Below are 23,620 nucleotides of genomic sequence, written 5' to 3' on the forward strand. Positions count from 1 at the left end.
TGGAACTAGAATTCATAGATAAATGTCTATAATTCTGTTGGCTGGTACCCAAATTACTGGTAACAAGGATGCTTTTTTGTTTTTAGCAGCAGAGTAGTAACTCTGTTATTAAACGAAGAGAAATCCCAGAGTTTCTTCTGCTGATTACACAAAGAATAACCAAGTACCCAATTCTGCTAGAGAGACTGCTTCTGTATAGTGAAGGTAAAACATGTACCGAGATTTGTTGAAATTATATGTGAGGGTGAATTTGAAATATAAACACAAAACATACTTTTATAATTAATATATGTACTGGCAAGGGATATGTTTCTGTCCAGCCAAAAGGAGTATGGGCCTCCACCCCTATAGATGGCAGTGTTGAGCACTACGAGATTTCAGCAGCGCTGGAAGGGCTGCGGGGTGTGTTGGCAGGTGTAGAGCTTCATGTGAGTGAGTCTCAGCGAGCGCAGCAGCTAGAGGAAATCATCAGCCGTCTAGATGCCAAGAGCTGCACCAGGCTGAAGAACGGAGAAATCTTCAGCAAGCAGATCCTCCAGAATACACCACAGACACTAACATATGCTTCTACACTCGCATGCAGAACTACATCTGGCAGACTAAGAGGTAGCATGCAATGTGTTTGTGCGCTATGAGATGGGATGATGAAGGGTTATGTGAGTCGTTGTGCTATTACATTTTTAATAATTTCCAAATCATTTGGTAATCTCCTACTGCCTCTAGATGTCCTCGCCCTTCTGCTCACAGACATCCTGGTGTTCCTTCAAGAAAAAGAACAGAAGTTCACATTTGCTGCTTTGGTACCTAGTCCAAACACACACTGTAATCACACACTGCTTTTTTTTAATCACACATGTTTTTCCTGCAACATTTATTCTGAGTGTGTTTAGTGTTTGCTCCTTCAGGAGCAGAAGCCATCTATGGTGCCATTACAAGGTCTAATTTTGAGAGAGATAGCCAATCAGGAGCGGGGATTGTTTCTGATAAGCAATGACTACTCTGTCGGTCCTGAGATGTACGAGATTCACACAACAAGTCAGGAGGAACGCAACATTTGGTTCACACTGCTGCAACAAGCTGCTGAGAGGTGTGTTTTTACAAGACACAGATAAAGACAGTCTGAGAGAACATGCTCAATTCATTTGATGAAACAGTTTATTAAACCAGCACAGTGGAGTTGTAGGAATTCAAAATTTTCTGTAGCTATTTTGGGAATTTTAATTATTTTCTTACACTTAAACTTTTGACCCTAGCTATGCGCTTTCCCAGCTCATGAGAGCTTGCCGTTGAAAAAGGCCTCCATTTCATGCCAATAATTTTGATATTTTTCGTGAAAAACAAATTTGAGCACATTTTATAAGGTAATGGTGCTCATGGTATATTGAGTGTTTGTGAGTGCTAACATGCTGTCACTTACACAACAATGGTGGGAGAGCTGAATGCATATAGAGGAAAACACAAATCATTTTTCAGCATGACTAACAGACACCTTCAAATCACTGAAAGTTCCCCCTTAGGCTACCTATACACTAGACACCACAAAGATAGCATGGTAGATGCAAAAACATGCAGGTCTTGAGCATAAATATGCACCCTTGCAGGTTGACTAGTCTCTCCTTAATCTCAGTTTTCTGGGGACTTTGTACCTGCCCATCCCTTTCACTCCGTTGGTTGTCATACCTCTATGTCAGAATTCGTTGCAGCAAAACTTTAAATGGGTTTTCAACACATAACAAAGCATGTTTTTTTTTTTCTGCATACAGGCACATAGTCTAGTCTAGTCTGTCAAAGCTAATGTAGTATTCCAACTGAAATGCATTGAAGTTTTACTATCGTCTAACTCCTGAATTGCATTGTATGCTTTTAAACATATCTACCTTAAAGTAGAGAAATCAAATTGTATTTTTTGCTTTAGTCCTGATCATGAGATGAAGCATAACGAGGAGCTGAAAAGCAAGAAAATACACATGCTACAAGGTATCCTTCCATTAATTAGTCTATTCACCTGTTCATCAGTCCATCTACTTTCAACTTTCAATTCATCCATCCATTCTTCAGTTCATCCATCTGTTCATCAGTCCATATGTCTATCCATTCATCTGTCCGTCCTATTTATCAATGACTTTATTTATTCATCAGGCCATCCAGCCATCCACAAGTCCATCCATCTATTCTTTAGTCCATCCATTCATTCAACAGTCAATCCATCTATCCATTCATTAGTCTATACACTCACAATGGAGTCAAAATTGTTATTTAAAACTCTTCTTGAGAATAAACTGTTATATAAATGTTGAGCATCCCTCAATATCAGGAATATACACAAAAAAAAATATAGGTGCTTTGATGATTCAGTGTCTCAAGGATATTTGGTGCTAATGTTTTGCTATCAAAAATAACATTGTTGACCTCACTGTGCCAGTCCCATTAGAGATATCTAAAGGAGTTTGTGTGTGTGTGTGTGTGTGTGTGTGTGTGTGTGTGGTCTGGGAGTAGATGCTCTGTTCTCTTTGGATCTACAGATGTGTGCTGCTCTGGATGAAAAGTTGCGGCTATATACTAAGATGGGAGGACTAACTTTAACTCCCTGCCACTTACTTGTGCAGCCCCACCCATATAACAGACCCCAAGGCTCCAGTCTGCTAAGCGATGCACAGAGAGAGGGTAACAACGTAGAGGTGTTTTAATGCAGCCACTTTCTGACCCTGTCTACTATAAGGCATCATTGAAATAAAACCGAACTGAAGAGGACTGACTTGAATTAATCTGAACTGTATTGAAAGTGACCTGTGGTCTGATGTTAATGGTCCTGAATGAAAGCATATGTCATGACCATAGTGCTTATTCGTTAGGAAATGAACAAGTATAAGTACTAACGCAATTGAAATAGTCTTTGTTTTCTCCTCTCTCTCTCTTCCTTCCTCTCTTCCCCCTATTCCCCTTCTCTTCATGTCTTTCCCTCCTACCCTACCCTCTCTGCCACCCACTCTCTCCCTTTCCACCTCCTGCTTTACAGTGGTAAAACTGGCAGGGGCCTTGATGCCTTGGCTATCCTGTAACCATGACATTTTCATTCAGGAAGGTGAGTGAGCAGAAGGCACAGTATTAAATGTAATGTTTTTACATTTTGTTGTATCAATCAATCACAACAAGCTACTTAAATACGTTTTAATTCCCCAATCAGCAGAGGAACTGAACATGTCTACTATGAGCAAGAAAAATCTTCTAAAAAGGGTGGAACCTGTTACTTTGGCTCCAGCAATCAGCACCAACCAGATTCGCTTTAAGGTATAATAATAACTACAACTACAGCTATTATTATTATTATTACTTCTTGCTTTCCTGCACTTAATTTCTGGTAACATCAATACTTTCTGACAATTTTCAAAAACTGATTCATTTCAACTTGCTGGGTAGTGTGTCCCAGATCTGGAGTTGAGAACCCCATTTTTAGAGGACCACTAAAAGAGTAAAGCTAGCAGGCACTTTGTTTCTTACTTACACACTCTCTTTTCCTCCCCTCACACTAGGTGTTGAAGACTGTTCAAAGTTTAGCCCAGATACTATACAGCCTACAGGCAAGACAATGTGTTTTACTTTGTTTAATTTAGAATTTGTGTGTGTTGGGGGGAAGATAAATATTTAAGTATTGCAACTTTCAGGCTGCTGTGACTATCCTGGACAGCTTCTTTGAAGTTCAGAAACTTCTCATTATGGAGGATGAAGCCTTACCTTCATGGTTTGTCAGTGATTATGGTGATGGGAAGGTGGGTGTGATAGAGTGCAGTCCTCAAGTGCAACAATTCTAGAATACCATGTTTAGCAGTAATTTGGCATAAACTGGCTATAGTTCCATAATTGGCAGTCAATGTACCACCATGGAAATGTGGTACAATCTGAGTGAAAAGCAGAGATTGTATACACATTGTTTATTCTAAATTCAACACACCACAAATTTATTTCAGGAGCAGTAGCTGTGTATGGTGTTACCAGAGCAGTTTGACTTCACTGTCAACGTTTTCCATTGGTGTCTCAGCAAATTCATCCAAATTTGAGTACACTGAGTACACCCTAAATGTGTAAGGGTTGGGAGCAGGCCGAGGCCCCTTCTGAATACCAGAGGGAGGCCTTGAGTCAACCACGCCACTAATCAGACCTAACACCCAACAGCTGGGCTAGACTTTGTGTAAGCCCAGTGAACCAGTCATTCAGTGGTAGGTCTTTGCCAAAGTTCTGAGTCAAGCTCCTAGCCGGTAACTTAAGGTATTGAGGTCTGTGAGCTCTTGTGCTACACCTCACTTCTGTGCTGCGAGGATGTCTGTGTTTTCACACGTCCCCTCCTCTCTCCAGTTTTCCCCTCTTGAGTCTGTCTCTCTCCGGAGGCTTCCCTTAGCCATTCAAGTTCCTCCCCGTTTTCTGGTTTTGTTTGGGAAGTTTTAGTTTGAGTTTTCCCCAGTGCATCGGGATTGCCATTTCTTCCCCTGGTGTCCTTTTGCTCTCCCTTTTTTCCACGTTTGGCGTGGTGTTTAGTTTTTCCTTTTGTTTTACCTGACCCAAGCTCTAACTGTTCAGAAAACGGGCCCACCATTGTTAGAGTGTGGTTGTTCACCCAGTAGGCTGTTGGTATCATCATCCAGCTGACCTGGGTTTGAGACCATGTTACACAATACAGCTGTAATATGTTGTTGAGTAAACTTTACACTGAGTTATAAAAAATAAATGAAGCCATAGCATTTAAAATGTTGAGTAAGCTCTTAAGAAGGGCAATACTAGTGTCATAGCATAACATTTAGATGTTATAGCAAGCCATAACATTTAGATCACATTTTCAAAGTGCTGGGTCACCATTTGGTATTGCATTTCCAGGATATGGCAGAGACACTTTTGCCTCTAGTGTGACTGTTAAAATATGAACAGAATGGGAAAGAATGCTATTGCATACAGTTCTCAATATGAATATGAAGTTCAAGGATACAGTGTGAAAATGATTAGGAAATGCAGAGAAGAAGAATTGCCCTTCTTAAGAGCTTTGGACTTATCTACTTACTAGTGAAATTTCCAGATGCAGTAACTGCAAATGTGTTGTGTGCCTCTGTAAAATGAATTTCATTAGTTTTAATGACAACACTACTTGAAAAATTTTAGTATACTATGCACAACATTTGAGACTACTCCTTCATGTTAAATGAAACACAAAGACCTCCTGGCATGATAATCATTTATCTAGCAACACTTTGGATATGACAAAATTTCCAATGAAATTCCAGAACATTACTCTCTGCCTCCACGGCAAACCTCCACAAAGGTTTGCTGAAAAACAGATGTATTTTTTGTACATTTGCAGTTCTGTTGTCCTGTTTGCTGGTCTGCGCCTGCTCTCCCCATGCAGAGGTCTGCTGAGCCCCATGAGGAAGGCAGTCCAGCCTGCAGGTCCTACACAGAAGTGGAACAGAAAAAGAAGGAGCACACTGATGAGATGGAAAGGATAAAGAAGGAGAGGGAGATCCTGGAAGCCGAGCAACAGGAGTTTCAGGAGAGTCTGGACATTCTGAGAGATGAGGAGGTGAGGGTGGCGCGTGAGAGGAGGAGGCTGCAGCAGGAGGAGAAGAGAGTGCGGAGGGAGAGGGAGTGCCTGGAGAGGAGGCTGAGCCTCGCCCAGCACAACCAGAACGATCGCCAAAGGAGCCTCTCCGTTGTCGTCTCACTGGAGAAATGATATTGCATGGGGAAGTGTATGTTTGTGTCACACTCCATTGCTTTCAACAAATGCAAACAGAGAGGCCTAACAATGAGAATTAACAAGAGAGAATCAACATTTCTGTTCACCACAACTGGAATAACTCAATTCATGAACCCCTGTTTTGTTTTCCCTCAAAATGAGTTTTTAAGCCTTGATGATAAAACTGAGGCTTTGAGACCTGAACACTGGCAGGATTACTTCAATGATTTTTTTAATTATTTTGATTATGTTTGGTATTGAAATGAGATGAAGATTGGTGCTTTCAGACAGAGTCACATGCATATCCCCATTGCTTGTGCAGTCCACTAATTTCTGTAATGTAGAGTGTCACCCACCCTAATGGATTTTGTGGACACTCATTACATGAATTCTGAAGCTAATATCTGTAGATTGTTGAAATATACCATTACCTTAATATTAGTACTTTTAAGAATTTGCAGTATAGATTGTGTGTGAGATTGTAAGAGCAGGATTCACTCATTGTGTATGAGTAATTAATAATAATTTACATTTTTGGCTCTTATATATTTATCAGTATCATAAGGCATGTGTTCCCTGGGAACCAAACCCATAACCTGAGTTGTGTTTACTTGTAGTTACTCGAAGTGTTTACTTGACCAACTGAAACCATTCCATGAAATCATTATCCTATGAAGCTGCCAGTATAAATCAGCACTATGATATAGAGTGTTCACTTTTTTGTCTATATGCTGCTCTATGTATGTATGATTTTTTTCACTGGTGGTAACCAGACTGAAAATGGCGTACTCTCTGCAGAATAAACTCCTTATATATGGCATGAGGTCTTATGGACGTTGCTTATTATGTAACCATAACCAGTGTAAGATTGTTCAAACTTTGATATTGTTTTTCCATTACTGTCTTATTAAGAAGTGGCAGGATTAACTCAGTGGGTTAGTGGTAGCTCAGTGGTTAAGGTACTTGACTTGTATTTGGAAAGTTGCTGGTTCAAGCCCTACCACTGCCATGTTTTCACTGTTGGGCCCCTGATCAAGGCCCTTAACCTTCAATTATTCCTGTATATAGAGTACCTGTCCCTGTCACCCTTAGTGTACTGATTAGTTTGTCCCCCTTTGTGTCTGTGCCTGTTAGTGTGTCTGTCATTGTCCTGGTCTTCCGTTCCTCTGTTCTGCTCGTGCTGGCTTGGGTCGCTTGGTCCTCCTACCTTGGCATCGGTTTTGGGGCTGTAGCCCTATAGGCTGGTGCACCAGGAGTTATGCCGTTGGGGAGGGGCCCTGTCACGATACGGCCCCTCCCCCTCAAAATCTTCGTGTGTGTTTGTATGGTTACGCCCTCTAATGTATCTCACCTTGTTCTGTGTCATTATCATGTGCATATATAAGTCTCTTGTATAGTCATGGATGTTGTCGATCTTTACCCATATGCTAGCCTGTAAGCTATGTCGTCTTTGAGTGTTCTAATAAACATAAGTCTCTGTTTTACGCAACTCATCCCCCTATCCTGCTCTGCCTCCTGAACATTACAGCAATTAGTCTAGTCCAACTTTCTAGAGGTCCTAGTCTTGTCCCAAAGGTCTACATGTTTCTGGGACCCATCCTGCAAGAGAATGCCCATTAAGGGCAACGGAGAAGTAGTTATCTAGGGTGGAGATGTGGTGGGCTACAGGAGGGGACATCAGGGGTTGATGGGAGTAGCCATGGCAGCTGAGATGGGTAGAGGCTCAGTAACATCATGACATCCCATAAGAGAACGCCCATTAAGAGCAACAGAGAGTAGTTGGCTGGGGTGGAGGTGTGGTGGGCTACAGCAGGGGATATCAGGGGGTGGTAGGCGTAGCATGGCATCGGGGGTAGGTGTACCTTGGCAGAAACAGAGACTAGATTATTAGGCATGTCCAGATATGAGGGTGTGTAAATTAGAGAACTATAATGTGCAACAATGGACTCCAGCAGATCTAACTATGCTAGTACAGCTAAAAGGAAAGAACCAGAAGGAAACACAGACATGAGGGCACCCTGGAACATCAGCACTCCACCGCTCTCAGTCAACAAACAAATGACAAAAGAGAGGTGAAGTGACAGCATCATAACATCACATAACTCGCAATGCCCATGGACCCCCAGATCTACACCTTTACCTAAGATGGGAAGTAGTTAATCTTTCCTAATCTTTGAAATGTTCCTAAGGTGGAGAAAGGCAGTCCTAGAAATATTATTTACATAAGCTTCGAACGAGAGACTGGGATCCATAATAACTCCAAGATCTTTAACTGTTAGTGAAGATGTGATTGGTAGACCATTGAGGTTCATTGAGTAATTAGAGAGTGAGGACCTAGCTGTCTCTGGGTCTAATAGAAGCACCTCTGTTTTGTCAGGATTAAGTGAGAGAAAGTTCCTCAACATTCAGTATCTGACATCCTTTATGCCTTCGTCAATAATACTAAGCTGATATGTCCTCTGGTTTGTCTGAAACATATAGCTGAGTATCATCAGCATAGCAGTGGAAACTAGCACAGTGTTTATGTAATGTCACCTAGAGGTAGCATATATAAGGAAAAAAGCAAAGGCCCTAGAACAGATCCTTATGGGGCACCATAGCTAACCTTGTTGTATGCTAAGAAGTCTCCATTTATGTTAACAAACTGGTAGCAACCAGCTAGATAAGATTTAAACCAGGAAAGGGATATTCCCTTATATCCCAACAACATTTTAGAGTCTATCTAGTAAAATGTGATCCATAGTGTCAAATGCTGCAGTCAGATAAAGCAATATAAGCAAAGAGACATAACCCTGGTCAGATGCCAACACCAGGTCATTAACTACTTTAATTAGTGCTGTTTCCATACAGTGATTAGACCTAAGCCCTGACTAAAAGACTTCATGTATCTGGTTCTGATCGAGATATGATCTTAGCTGCTGAGCTACAGCTTTTTCTAGGATCTTGGAAATAAATGGAAGGGTTGAGGTGGACCTGTAGTTTGACAGCTGACATGGATTGAGGTTAGATTTTTTGATAAGTGGTCTGATTACTGCTAATTTGAATGACTTAGGAATGTAGCCAAGGTTTAAGGAGGATTTAATTAAATTTAGTAAAGGTTCAATTACTTCAGGTAGGATTTCCTTAAGAAAATGTGTGGGCAGTGAATCTAGTAAGCAAGTGGAGGATTTTGAGTGCTCAATCAGAGATGTAAATTCTGGCTCTTGGATAGGTGTAAAGGATACTAGAGTCGTTTTTGGCTTCGTTGTTCTGATCTCTAAGTAGCTGCTCAATGTCATGTTAATACTCTTAATGTTATCTCTAATGTACATAATTTTCTCATTAAAGAAATTATCACCATCTGAAGCATCTTGATGCTTGCCTACAAAGCCAAAAATTGACCAGCCCCTCCATACGTGAGGTCAATAGTCAAAGCCTGATCTGTACCTCAAGTACTTTGAACCTCAAGTACAGCTCTGAATGAAATACCATGGTTCAAGTCTTATGGAAGACAAGTATTGAGACTATTCTCTGTCCTGGCTACTAGGTGGTGGAATGAACTTCCGCTAGCTGTCCAGACAGCAGAGTCCCTTGCAATCTTCAAGGGACGGAAGACTCATCTTTTCCCAGAATATTTAAATCACCACTGACCCTGCTCCCATATTGACTAACTCAAAATAGTACTTATTTCAGGGTATTGCTTATTAAACTGATGATGTCTAACAAACTTATTGTTTATTGCACTTATCATTGTCTAAGATATACCTTATGTATTTTGTAGTTCTAGGTATCAGCATTGAGCTCCGTATTTCTACAGCATTATAGATCATTGGTATATTGCACTTTAGCCTATTCTGCTGGCTAGGATGCATTGTATAAGTAAATGACAGAGCACTTTTGAAAGTCGCTCTGGATAAGAGTGTCTGCTAAATGCTGTAAATGTAAATTAATGAAATCATTACTACTGTGTGTTGTTGTAATCTGAGCATTGGTGTCAGTTGTATTCCTAGTTAGATTGTATTTATACAATTGTACAAAAAGAAATCTAGTACTATTTCTGTTATTTTCTATTAGGGTCGAGAGAGAAGCTGTTCGAGCTGTAATAAGTGGTTTTCTATGCATTGAAGGCTCTCCTTCTATGCAAGCTGGAAGACTACAAGTTTAGTGTGGAGCCATTTACGTTCTATTTTTTGAGTTTTTTGTTTTAATTGTGAATGTGGTTATTATACCAAGGTACGTTTTTGTTTGTATCAGAATACGGTTTCTAAGAATTCAGTTATTTGATAAAATACCGTGAGGTTTGAAGGTATCCTAGTCACAAATGATAAATTTGGGAGATTCGCAACAAATCTAGGTGCAGTGGCTGACTTAATCTTGCGTCTTGTATGATGCAAGGCAAGGTTATTATTATTGTGGCTCACACGTAGTTGGGAATGGTCTGAGATGGCATCCGACGGGGGTAGTATAACTACGTGTTCTATGTCTACACCGTATGTAAGTACTAGGTCAAGCGTATGTCCACCAGTGTGTGTGTGTTCTCATATACATTGGGTGAAACGAATTGATTCTAATATAGAACTAAAGGCCGATCTCAGAGGGTCTTGATCACTATCAAAGTGACTATTAAAATCGCCAACAATAATGGCTCTTTCTACTAGAGTGACTAGATTAGAAAGGAAATCTGCAAATTCCTTAAATAAATTCTGACTAGGGTCCTGGTGGCCTATAGATGCCAATTGGTGGAAGACGCTGGGTGGGCTTCTTATCCCTGGCTACAGCATTTATGCTAGTTAAAATAATTTAAAAGGACTCGAAATCATAACCAGCTTTCTGGTTTATTCCTAATGTCTCAATATAAATAACAGCAATGCCGCGTCAACGGTCAGTTATCCAAGTTATCAATTTCTTATTTAAGTTATTTCACATTTACTTCACCTAAATAACGACAAACTATAATACGTACAGACTTGCTACTATACTAGGAATGTCGATACTAAGGACGCACGGTAGCGGTTACAACTTTATATCACCATTAGGTGTCAGTAGCCAGCTGTTAAACCAATCATCAAATCATGAAAGGCGACGAAGTAGAAGAAGTTGTTGAGGAAGTTGCAGGTGAAGTGGGAACAATATTCTTGAGAAATTGCCTACCTAACGTTAACTAGATTGTGGACTAAAACTGCGGACGTTTTGGTGTTACCTAAGCACTTCATCACACATTGAGGACAACTCTGAAAGAAGTGTTTTGAGGTTGGATGTTGTTTTTTTCTCCACAATTATGGTGGCAAGAAGGTTAGCTTGCTAGTTTTAAACCAAAGTGCTAGGCTAGCACAGCTAAGATAGGTTTTGGTGCGAGGCGAGGGATTGTGCAACCAAGGCCTAGCTGCGCCTAACAGGTTTGGCTATCTAGTTACTGCTACGGTTAGGTTTAATACGTCATACCTAATAAAGTTCATGTTCTGCGCTTTTGACAGTATATTTAACTAGCTACCATGATAAACAGCTCAACGGTGTGGGCAAAACATGACCAGTTAAATATTTAGCTAACGTTGGCTAGCTAGCTAATTGCCAGTCATCTTTGTCGGGATGTTCTCTTTGTTTCCTTGCTGTCGGGATGACCTGCAAAACATTAGATGAACCCTAGTTAGTGCTAATTAGCACTGTCGAAAGCCCGTTGTATAAAAAATGTCCATCGTCAATCCTTTAATTGCAGCGGTCAAATGGTATTCTGACTTGCTGCGGAGATGGCTACAAAATATTTGACTGCATCGCTGCAGAGTAACCGTTGTAACCTGGCCAGTTACCAATGTGGCTAGATCAGCAAGGTTATCTAAGATGCTAAGTGAATGTTTTAGTTAATTAAACTAGTGAACCTAGGGTGGTCTTTCAGAAAGGTTTAGCAGTGAACCCAGATATATTGACTCCGATTTCCCTGAAACCTCTAGTTTTCCTTTCCAAAACACCAGAGTCAGTCTAGGTAGCAGTAGGCGATATGAAGCCAACTATCTTTGTTTGAGATTTACTTGACATAATTCAGTTAATCGCCAGAATACCGTTTTCAGATGGATCAATATTATTAGCATTCTTCATCACATTTCACATGTCAGAATCGTAGATTCGTCCTCGGTGAAACTACCAGTATGTCATATGTTACTCTGTTAAACGTAGCACTCAAACTTTGCACATCTGTGAAAGTCAATATCGCCATAGAATTTTAGACTTTAAAAAGCTAGCTTATTAAAAAAAAAAAGTGACTTGGGCAGTGTAAATGCACAAGCATTGGCATAGCTTTGTCTTCCAGTTTAAGCCTTTATTTTTCAATATACTTGCTTTATCCATTGACAGTGTTTTGTGATTCTTGATTGGAGGCTACAACAGACTGTCATTTCATGGCATTGTCTTAGAATCACATGTTCTCTCTCATTTGGATATAAAATTGATGATTTCCTTTCTGAGCACAGAGGGTAACAAAGGGCTTTGCTCATATGACACCTTCCTAGAGCTACTATTGCGATAGGGTCATAGAAATTTTCCATGTCAGGTTCCAGTGCTTGACTGGGTCACCCCACAGAAGGCATGATACTTTAATGTGGCATGTGTGGTAGTGTAGACACCCTGCTATAACCTGAAATGACCCATTGGAGTTAAACCTTCTTTCTTGCTGTCTCGTGTCCTGTGAGACACCACTGGCATAAAATTACTTCTCAACAAATGCTTAAAACCATCACCACCTGCCTGCATATATGTTTCAACAAGAGCAGAAATTTCTTTTTATCATTTCAAACAAATAAAAAGCAAATGCATTTTAATATCCCTCTAAATACTTGTAAAATCATATATTACCATGATTTTAGTTATGAAATATATAGATTTTAACATAATTGTAAATAATGTGAGTGATTTTATAGACCTTTTGCAAATGTTTAGCCTTGTCTTCATTGGGGGTTTAATGTGGTTCATCTGGAGATTTGCTTCTCAAGACTGGCCCTGTACACCCTTGCTTATCTATAGCTTGGGAGAGCTAAGAATGACATTTAGTTCAGTTTGAGATTGCCAATTTATGCACTGAGGTTGGGTTTAGGAGTTGGGCAATTGATTGTTTTCCAACCCTTTTTGAGTTGTAAAAAGCTAGAGACACATGCTTTGGGAGACTTAACAAAGCACAGTAATGCATTATGAATTACACTGAATTCATATAGATTTTTATTAAATATTGAGTGATTTTTTTTTTTTGCCATAACAAAGGACTGGTAGAGCTTACAATAACTAGTAAATAACTAGACTTAATTCCATAATGCCAGCTTCTCAGTTTTGGTTAATCACCTAATTTTCTCTCTCCGCTCTCTCTCTCTGTCTGTCTGTCTGTCTTAGGTGCACTCAGTGCAACCTGGTAACTTTTATAGCTTGTTGCTATGCCATTCCCTTTTGGTAAATCTCACAAGTGTCCAGCGGACATTGTGAAGAACTTAAAAGACAGCATGATGATTCTGGAGAAACATGACATATCTGACAAGAAGGCTGAGAAGGTACACATTACTCCCTCTTACAACATCTGAGACCATGAGATTATAGTGTTCGTTCTTCTGTCAATTTTTTGTTTGTTTGGGGTTTCTTTGTTTCTTTCTTTCTTTGTTGTTGTTTTTTAACAGCCATCCTACAGTGAGTTTGTTCATCCTTGCTTGCTCTCTGTCTTTTCTTTTAATGTTTGTCTCTGTGTCAGAAAACATGGTCATCATTTGTAACTGAGTGGAGAAAATCAGTATTAGGCACCTTGTTTTCTCTCTACTGATGGAGTGTTGATTTGCTTCCACCAGCCACCGATGCTGTTCTCTCAAAAGCTGCTGGAGGAGACCCCTTATGCCCTTTTGCTGGTAACGATATTGTTTGGCACTGATCTGTGTGTGTGTGTGTGTGTGTGTGTGTGTGTGTGTGTGTGTGTGTGTACACGTGTGTGTATGTGTGTACATACTTGCACATAGGCTACCGAGGAGGTCTCCAAGTCTCTCCTGGCCATGAAGGAGATTCTGTATGGCACTAATGAGAAGGAGCCCCAGGCTGAAGCGGTGGCCCAGCTGGCTCAGGAGCTCTATAACACTGGCTTACTCGGCACCCTCATTGCAGACCTACAGCTCATTGACTTTGAGGTGGGTGGCTGTGTGTTTGTTTGTGTGTGTGCGCGGGTATGCACATGTGCTTAGGTGCTGTTCCGAGCTCTTTTTTATTATTATTTTTTTTTTACTGGTATTCCCATCAGTCATCTGCAAATGACCGTTGACCCAGCATTCAAAGTATTCATGAGAGCTCTAACTGAAATCATGCTCAGTAAGATTTGATTGTTCTTCTTTTAAATTCATAGCCACAACCTTCACCTGTGTGGTGTAGGAAGTAGACTCAGCAGCATTTGCATGCCAAATTAAGTTAAATTAAATTAACCTATCACCTATTGATGGGTAGGGCAATGAAAATTGTTATCTTTGTGTATATAACTGAGGTGTATGTGGGGGGGGATGAGGGGGGTGTGGGGTGGGTTGGGTTAAAAAAAAAATAATCCTCAGTTGTAATTTCTCCTTGATAACAGCAAATGGATAACCGAAAAGTTAATGTTGCCTCAGAGCAATGTTTGTGCTCATAGTCTATGAAATTGTACCATATTATTGCGCAGATCTGTCTGATTCCTTCTTGTTGGGCATTGTAGCTAATCAGTTAATCATCTGAACCAATCACTTTTAGAATATATATAATTATGTAATATAAACTAGAATACATATTTATTTAATTCATTTCTCTGTCTTTTTAGGGCAAGAAAGATGTAGCTCAGATCTTTAATAACATCCTGAGGCGTCAGATTGGCACACGAACTCCCACAGTCGAATATCTCTGCACTCAGCAGAACATCCTCTTCATGTTGCTCAAAGGGTAGGACTTGTACTCCTATTCTGGAGGTGCACAAGATGTGGCAGCCAATCAGCGCTAGCTCTTAATGGCTATCATTATTGCACATTACTGATACCATCATGCAGTGCTGAAGAATGTGCTCATATTAATGCTCATATTAAGCATTTATTTTATAATCTTGTACATGTCCTGACTGTCTGTGACAATGGACACCAAAATGAACTACACCCACCCCCATGCAGATATGACGTGTCTGGTTGATCAGGCAATCTAACATTGTTCTCAGAATGTGATGGGCTGAGTGCTTCCTAGGGATATACTAGCTACTTTACCTGGAAGACTATCTGAGTATGTTGTTGAATGTTCCTCCAGTAAACTACATGGTTAGTATTTTTTTTCAGTACTGCTTCAAAGCATTTTATGAACCCATGGTAATAAACAAGCCATGACAGACTTTACAGACTGATCTTTTGGTCTTGGCCATAAATCAGTGCAAGAGAACTCTGGTCAGTTGTAAATGTAATGCTGTAATATGCTTACTTTGCTTTTTAAGTGAGGAAAACTGGGTCTTTTAGCTTAAATACTACATAGCAAACTGCTGTTTGATTGTAACGTGGTTTTAGCTTGATGAATTTTAATTTGATGTTAGGTTCTTTGTTTGATGAGAAGCTTTTGCAGGTTTGCGTAGCCGGTACATGATATACTAATAAAATGTAAAAAATCCATAACATGCAACACACCCACATGCAGGGTTTGTAACCTACTTCCTCCGCTTGTTTCAAAACTCTATTGGCAAAAAACCTTAACTTGAGAGAACAGGTTTGGGAACATTCTTGGGAGTCTGGATTTCTACATGACTCCTAAAACAAATTCTGATCTTCATTCAAGTTGCAATGATTGATGATGTCAAATGAAACGGTAGTGTTGGCACCATAGAATGCACATGGTTCTGTACCATATCCATATTCCCCTTATCAGTTATACAAGCTTTTTCTGTTGCTTAAGGGTTCAGGTTTTGTGCTTCTTACATTGGTTTATATAGGTTTGTTATACATTGGTTGCTGGACTTGGATAAAAGTGACTTATGAACAGCATTATAAACTCCAGATTTAGGAAGCTTATTTTTTTTTGGGCCCTAGGAGCTGAGTGACTTTGCTGATATGATTGATTATTGAATCAGTGGTAATTTTTGCTCTAATTGTGTGGTCCTGCATTATGAGCACAGGTCATCTTTTATTGATATAACTTGTCTGTATACATGTCACACAATTTTTTTAAAACTATTCCCTTTGATGATAAAGTTTTTAAAAAAATGTAATCAGAACTTTTCTGTAACTGTCTCATATACTGCCAGTTGGCATTAGATTTTTATGGTGTAGGTGTCTTCGTAATTAAGATTGTTACTTCAAAGACCGTCATGCGATGTCTTGCTGCTGTTTTTGCCAGTGCCCTTTTGAACATTGTCTAGTTTAATATTGTTTGAACTGCAATTGGTTTGAGCTGGTCTGTGCGTGCACCTTCTCTGGCTGCAGGTATGAGTCCCCTGAGATCGCGCTAAACTGTGGGATCATGTTGAGGGAGTGCATCCGTCATGAGCCCCTTGCGAAGCTCACCCTCTGCTCTGAGCAGTTTTATGAGTTCTTCAGATACGTGGAGATGTCCACGTTTGACATTGCCTCCGATGCGTTTGCCACATTCAAGGTAAAACTATGCGTGTGGTAATTCTTTGAGAGAGGCATCTGTGGAAGGAACAAATGAATTCTCCAAACCTAGAAAACATGGTAGAAACCTAGCTAAAAACATTTGAAACATGTATAATAATATGTTATTCAGTAACAGCCGCTGTACAGTAATTGTTGCCAAAGGTGTTTCCACAAAAAATTTATTCTACATTGCAAGTTTATCGGACAGAATTACCAAGTAATTTAGCTTGGATATTTATGTAATGCTGTTATTTTTTCTTTATTTGCATTTCTAAAATGTATTATCTGTTTCTTTTTAGCTTTAGGTTTTGATTTCAACCCCAGCACTGAAACCATTTAAAATCTAAGGAGCATGCATCAGAATAACAAAACAATTCTTGCATTAGAAGCATAGAAAAAAAAAATTGTTGGGAAGATGTATCCAATATAACATTTAAAATATTTCTGATGAAGTACTTCCTGGATGAATTATTTATGCTGAATGTTGGGATGAGGATTCTGGTACTATTCTTGTTTCCTTTGCCTCTTTTCATACCTAGGACTTGTTAACAAGGCACAAAATGCTGAGTGCTGAGTTTCTGGAGCAGCATTATGATAGGGTAAGGCCTCACTACACCACCAACTGTTAATACCTCTGTTATTACCTGTTATTACCCATTAGCTCGTATTGTTTCTGTTAGTTTCTCCTCTTAGTTTTCTGAAGGTTTATGTGGGTTTGTGTTTTTTGGGAGACCCTGAGTTCCATTTTCATCCATATTAATGTGGTACTGAGTAAAGTTTCTTTCAAGTGATGATTTATACACAAGTGATTTTTCTGAGATGCCTCAAATTGTGGTACTTCTGTGAACTTTCCAGAAACATTTTAACTTTAAAAAGTACTGGTATTTTCTGTGGGAAATATCCCAGTATGAAAAAAGAAAGTGACAAAGGCTGCAGGTGCTAACTAGGATAAATGTGAGAACATCACCCTTGTGCTGCATCTAAAACTACCAAAGTTTAGGGTGTTAAGTTTTGGAAGACTGGGTTTGGTTTAGTTTTCCTTTCCTGCTTCATATATGTCCAGTCAGTCTGTTTTCATGTGTTTGGATGATTTGGATATGTAATGTACAGGGACTTTGATTAGATTTTATTAGACTTGCAACAGAGAGACGTGTCACTCATCAAAGAACTGGCACTTGGGCATACTACATTTACATTTATGGCATTTAGCTGATTGCTGGTATACAAATTGACAAAGTTATGACTGAATACAGCTTGAGCAATTGAGGGTTAAAGGCTTTAACCACTAACCACCTTAATCACTGAGCTACAACTGAGCTTGTTTATCACACTGAAACTTCCTTTTCCTTATTATGTGACTACTAAACACATATGTGACCCAGCTGGGGACAAAAGTCCCCACACATGTTTTAAGAAACACTGTTTTTGTTGACTTGGGATGGTCTCATTTTAAAAGGGAGACTGCACTTTTCCCATTGGTGAGAAGCCCAGAGGTTTTAGCCACTATGGTCGAAGCCCCAGCTTGAAGACCTGCTGGCCTTGAAATGCCTGCTGGTTGATATTCAACTTAAGTCCTATTTTTGTAGTCATGGGAAGGGACCTTTATTAGATGTGCGCTATTAATTTATAAAAGTGCCATGTCCTGGGTCTGCAGCAGAGAGAAATATGCATGGTGACTTTTTTCTGCCCTGTTTTTCCTCATCCATAGTTCTTCAGTGAATATGAGAAGCTTCTCCATTCTGAAAACTATGTGACAAAAAGGCAGTCACTTAAGGTAAGCAGATCACTACGAGCTGACTATGTACTAAATCGGAGCAATGCTATATTAATGGGTAGTACTATTAAGTATGTTACTGATGTCTAGTAGCATGACTGATGGCTATGTTTAGATGACCAAACTTAAATCCTATATGGTACCTGGTCGGTATTGTTAGTAACTGACCTTTTCTGTTGTTAGCATGTTGTTGACTTAATGTGGTTATCTCGCTATCTAGGTAAGGGTATTTGTTGTTTCTCTTGTAACAGGATGGTACAATATACACAGTGTAACATTAACATTTAAAATGCCATATCTGCGCTCATTCTTAAACTAACATCTTCACAAAGCCTCTCTTGGAAGCCAAGAATGGCATGAGTTGGTAATTTAATTTTCTCACTTTATGCCAAGAACACATTAATTAAAGATTTTTTTTTCTAGTATTACTTCCTGTTTTTCCTTGTTAGCTGTGTTAGGCTTGTAGCTCCAGCACAAAACTAAAGAAGCAACATTTGGACACCAGACATGTCTTGGCAGATCGACTCCATTTGGCATAAGTGAAAAATGGTGTGAATTTTGATTTTGTTTTTTCTTCTTTTTCTCCAAAGAATTACTTTACTCCAGCTACCACCTGCTATCAATGGCCACTCATTAGGTGGTTTATTAATGAGACTAATTGCAGTATCACCACTCTGCTTTATGCATCATAAATGCAAACAAAACAAAAACAATCATATTTCACTTTGCTTATATTAATGTTCCAATACAGTAAAATACTGGAGTGTTCATTTGTTAACATGGGGTTAAACTGGGATTGTGGCTTGCTCTGTTTCCTGGTAAGCTAATGAGAACAACGTGTCCATCCCTGTGAAGCTCTCTCTTTTTAATTTTTTTCGCTCATGGCAAGCACAGCACACTCTGCTGACCATAGTGATGCGTGCACTATATAAACGGTCCATGCGTCACCTGATACTTTCTAAATGCATTTCTGTGTCTCTGTCCCTGTTAGTTGCTAGGAGAGCTCCTTTTGGATAGGCATAATTTTACCATCATGACTAAATACATTAGTAAACCAGAGAACCTGAAACTCATGATGAATCTGCTGAGAGACAAGAGCCGTAACATACAGTTTGAAGCCTTCCATGTCTTCAAGGTATACACACACACACACACACACAACACGTTTGCTTTGCTTTCCATGCTTGGCTATTTCAGTATGTCACCAGAGACGATTCTACTATTATTTTTGAAATGAAAAATGGCATCCCTTCATTCTGTAGGAATGCCCTTTCTGGAAGATTGCTTTCTATCAAATTTTTTGGATGTAGTATGGAAACTCCCAAAAAGATGCATACATTTGAAATATCTGAACTTTGCCTTTAGCTCTGTCACCTCTAATGGTGGCACATTTTGATTCTCCATTATGGAAACACATGTCTGCAGTTATAGAACACTGGGAGGTTTTTAATGCCTGACAGCATCCACTCCTAAACCGTTTGTACACTCTTCACAACTGGTTGTTAAGAGATCCCTATTTATGGAAATGCAATGGTCAATTCTTATCTCTTTATTTGTTTACTATATAATTGTAGCATGCTATGCTTTTTATAAGAGGAGGCAGTAATCTTCCTACAGTCCAAAATTTTAAGATTAATTTATTCTGTTTTTAGTTGAATGCTGTATTGTATCAGTCTGGCCAGTACAATTAATGTAATATGGAAATACATTTTTTTGGTGTTTTTTGTAGATGTAGTCTCGTTTATAGTACATACCAGCAAATGACTTTATAGACCTTATTGTTAAAGTATGGCAATTAGTAAACCTGGAGTAACTAAAGTATAGGCTGATTAGATCAATGCATCTTTATGCTGTCGATCTATGTATCATAAACCGTATGTGGAAACATATTAAATTACCAGCTGGTCAGAAAAATGCAAAATATGTGACGAACATTTGTAATACCTGTTACTGACCTAATTGTGGTGATCCTTATTAGAGTAGGCAAATCACTGAGCAGCTTAAATTTCCCAAAGAGTTTGCATGGGGTATTTCAGGCAGTTTTTGACAGTAATGATACTTATGTATATGCAATCTAAAGGTAAAAAGTTGCTTTCAGAGATAAGTAAACAAACACATTTCATTGTAACATTATTAGTGCATTAAAGACAAACTTGAGCCAAGAAATGGGAAACAGAATTTGCTCATATTGATTACACTGTGATGCAAGATCTGTAACATCACAAAATTAAGAAGTTATGTGAATATGTGAGACAGTCAATGTTGACAGTTGATGAAGTATTAAAGCCGTTAGTGCAACATTAATGGCTTTTATCAGCCTGAGCAGCGACTGACAGTGTCAGCATCACAGTGTTAAATTATATATAAATTAATTAAAATAAATTTGAATTGAAGGTTAATTTGTCACTGTGTATAAAGTCAATGGGTAACATAATATTGGTCCAGCTTTAGCAAATCTGATGAATAGCTTTTGTTGCAATTTAGATTGCCATTGGAGAATAGTAGAGAGAAAATGTCAAATTCTATATTGTTGAAGATCATTGCAACATGTGTAGCATGCATAAAGTTTATTTTCTATATTCAGATAGAATATAGAAATAGATACAAATGGAGGGGCACTGGTATGTTTTGTTTGTAGCTAAGAGATTTATAAATATGATAAAATTGGTGAACACAGCAAGTTCTCTAAAATCACTCAGCCCATTTAGTGCTATATGCACAATTAATTACATGTTAGCCCATTTTGATGCTTTGTGAAGCATTAGTACTAGAGTTACGAAAATCTTAGGGCCAATTTATCAGATCCAGATTAAGCATAAGCCTACACACATGCAATCTTCTGGAGGCTTGGACTAACCCATGTCTGGTAATGTTATTTTTTTTTATCCAGTCTCGTTTTTTGTAGGTTTGTTTGTAATCATACATTTTGCATAATCCCTAGAACCCTCTTAACCACCACAAAAAAAAAAATTATATATATATATATATTTTAACTACTTGAATAAAACACCATGCAGGTTTGTCATGAATAATGTTCTAGGAAGACCCATGACATCTGTAAAATGTTATATTTTAACTTTGCAGGTGTTTGTGGCCAATCCAAACAAGACCCAACCCATCCTAGACATCCTGCTGAAGAATCAGACCAAACTAATAGATTTCCTAAGCAAGTTCCAGAATGATCGTACTGAGGACGAGCAGTTCAATGATGAAAAGACCTATCTCATCAAGCAGATCAGAGAGCTCAAGAGGCCCAACCCACAGGATGCCTGAACAGACAGACATAGTACAGATCGTGTCTACATGTCATCTTAGGCAACATCTGAACAAAGTGTGGCTCTTTTATGATCCGGAGTGGTTGCAACACCAAGCATTTTTTTAAAATTTGGGTTTTGCAGGAGAAATACGTCTCATGAGGTCTGAAGGCGAGGGAGAATGAGGATAGAGTCTTGCTTTGCTGGACTTGGACAGTTTGTTTTATTTTATAAATAGCAAACAAAAGGACAGTCGCTGCTGCTTTCTTGCACATGAAAATGTTGTAGGCCTTGTAACACAAACATATGCTTGTTCTCATTGGCAGACAAGAAGTGACTGAAGTTTGACAATTTGATGTTAATGGGTTTCCATAAAATATCAGCAGAGCAGCATGTCATTAATCTTGTCTAACCTCAGTCCAGTTGTATTTCTCACAAGAGACACACCCATCCTTTTACTTATACATGCCTCCTAACAGCGCTCAACACACACAGTTACAGATGTGTTAGCATGCGCACACCCAAGTACAACCTAGTAATGGTTGTGTGTGGTTAATGGAGTTACAATATAAGATATGGTTTGAGACTGAATACTGTACCTGGTTAAAATGTGATTGATGCATAATCCTAATTTCAATTTGATGTGTTTCACCCATCCATTGGGCAAGTATTATGTTTTAGGGAGGGGCAATTGAGGTTAGATATGTACATATGTTCCCCCCCCCCCCCCCTTTTTTTTTTTTTTTTTTTTTTTTTTTTTTTTTTTTTTTTTTTTTTTTTTAAATTTTATTATTATTATTTTATTTTGGGTACTGTAATTTTCCATTGGGCTCTGACCCTTGACTATATGTGTGTGTGTGTATATATACAAACTGAAGACATTACGTTTTTGGTGGTTATAAAAATAATATTGTAAGATATGAGTGACTGTAAATGCTCTGCTCAGTTGTGTGAAGCCCTAATTTGACCCAAATATTTGCTAGGGATGTTCTGGCTCCTTACCTGTGACTGGTTTTCTGTCCTTTGTGTCCAGCCTCCATTATGAGCTGACTGTAAAAACAAGTCCCCAGGCTAGATACTCAAAGTAGTAAAGAACTGAATTCAGTTTTCAGAAAGGCCATCTATTTCAAATCAACTTCAGGAAAATGGTCCTTCAAAAATAAGAAACATGACCAGCCCTGACACAGAGGGTTTTGATTTCTTTCAACAAAGGTATCAGTGTTGGAAATTTCGCAGACACTCAATTTTAAAACCATTTGTTAAAACTGCAGTAGACTTGCATGTAATGTCCTGAGTCAGTATTTCTGATATATACATGAAAGCACTGGTTTGGAGACCGTGGAAAGATGTGGGATGATTCTTTTATTACTGCTCTGGTTTAAATTCAGATTTTTTCACTGCGCTTTGTAGTATATTACATCTGCCATAGCTTTAATGTACTAAAAAACATTCTACGTCTGCTCTAATTTAATCACTTGCAGACTAATCGGCTGTTTGGTTTTACCAGTAACCCCCTCCGGTGGTTATTTGTTAAAGTAGTAAAACCCCAACCTCTACTTTTTTTTTATCAAATCATTGTTCTGGATGTAATTCTCTGAAGTAAAATGTAAGAATTTTAGTTTTTTATTTAAAGGACATGAAAAATTCTTGTGAGTGACCAATTTGGCACAAAGCCCAAAAAGCTTGTGGCATATATGTCAGTTTGCAATTAATTGCAGTCATCTTATGTCTTTAAAGTCACCATTTACTTAGACAATCTATCACCTTCATCTTGGTGCACTTGCAGACTCAGGTGGCAAGAAAGGCATATGGTTCTCATATGTGAGTGTTTTATTTATGTGTGTGTGTATATGTGTATATATATATATATATATATATATATATATATATATATATATATATATATATATATATATATATATATATATATATATATATATATATATATATAAAATCAATCTCACACACACAGACACAATGACTTTGATCTCATCTTGCAATTAGTGAACATTAGTTAAAGTTTGCAACTGAGCATGAATTGTATAACCTAGGATGCAGCATGATTCTTAAACTGGCACAGTCTCAAGTGCTTATTAGTTAAAAGTCAAATGTGAACAGAAAGCACAGGAAGATGTCTGGCGTTGGTCACTGAAATTGTGGCCACTTTTCTGAAGTATCTGAAAGATCAGAATAATCCAGCTTCGAAAATAAAGCAAATGTTTGTGATACAAAACATTACTGTTGTCATTGTTTTGCAGAGAAGGGATGATGTCTAAAAGTCGAGCGCAGGTTCGAG

At 38.7% G+C, this 23,620-nt stretch overlaps 2 protein-coding genes across 12 annotated transcripts in view; both read left to right on the forward strand.

The window, feature by feature from the left end:
* LOC113590512 (rho guanine nucleotide exchange factor 28) overlaps positions 1-7,208 on the forward strand; it is a 26,265-nt gene extending 19,057 nt beyond the window's left edge. For 2 of the 10 annotated variants that reach the window (XM_081722750.1, XM_081722751.1), the window contains exons 22-32: positions 87-204; positions 352-606; positions 724-800; positions 891-1,087; positions 1,916-1,977; positions 2,497-2,664; positions 3,017-3,082; positions 3,185-3,288; positions 3,531-3,578; positions 3,663-3,767; positions 5,345-7,208. In XM_081722750.1, the coding sequence (XP_081578876.1) occupies positions 87-204; positions 352-606; positions 724-800; positions 891-1,087; positions 1,916-1,977; positions 2,497-2,664; positions 3,017-3,082; positions 3,185-3,288; positions 3,531-3,578; positions 3,663-3,767; positions 5,345-5,716 (1,572 nt within the window). In that variant the 3' untranslated portion in view covers positions 5,717-7,208. Of the gene's footprint in view, positions 1-86; positions 205-351; positions 607-723; positions 801-890; positions 1,088-1,915; positions 1,978-2,496; positions 2,679-3,016; positions 3,083-3,184; positions 3,289-3,530; positions 3,579-3,662; positions 3,768-5,344 lie in introns of those variants that run through there. The other 8 variants (XM_081722755.1, XM_081722753.1, XM_081722752.1 and 5 more) reach the window with 8 other exon arrangements.
* Positions 7,209-10,784: 3,576 nt separating this feature from the next.
* On the forward strand, positions 10,785-23,557 carry cab39 (calcium binding protein 39). 2 transcript variants are annotated; one of them, XM_027032019.3, is made up of 9 exons: positions 10,785-10,948; positions 13,070-13,224; positions 13,678-13,842; positions 14,496-14,614; positions 16,126-16,294; positions 16,836-16,895; positions 18,005-18,070; positions 19,062-19,205; positions 21,155-23,557. In XM_027032019.3, the coding sequence occupies exons 2-9, from the start codon at positions 13,111-13,113 to the stop codon at positions 21,341-21,343; spliced, it is 1,026 nt and encodes a 341-aa protein (XP_026887820.1). In that variant the 5' UTR covers positions 10,785-10,948; positions 13,070-13,110; the 3' UTR covers positions 21,344-23,557. The 2 variants fall into 2 exon arrangements, with proteins under 2 accessions (XP_026887820.1, XP_081579686.1); XM_081723560.1 differs by lacking the exon at positions 13,070-13,224.
* Positions 23,558-23,620: the final 63 nt, after the last annotated feature.

Source organism: Electrophorus electricus, chromosome 11 (genome assembly GCF_041902795.1).
Source record: "Electrophorus electricus isolate QZ-2024a chromosome 11, ASM4190279v1, whole genome shotgun sequence".
Classification (NCBI taxonomy): Eukaryota; Metazoa; Chordata; class Actinopteri; order Gymnotiformes; family Gymnotidae; genus Electrophorus; species Electrophorus electricus.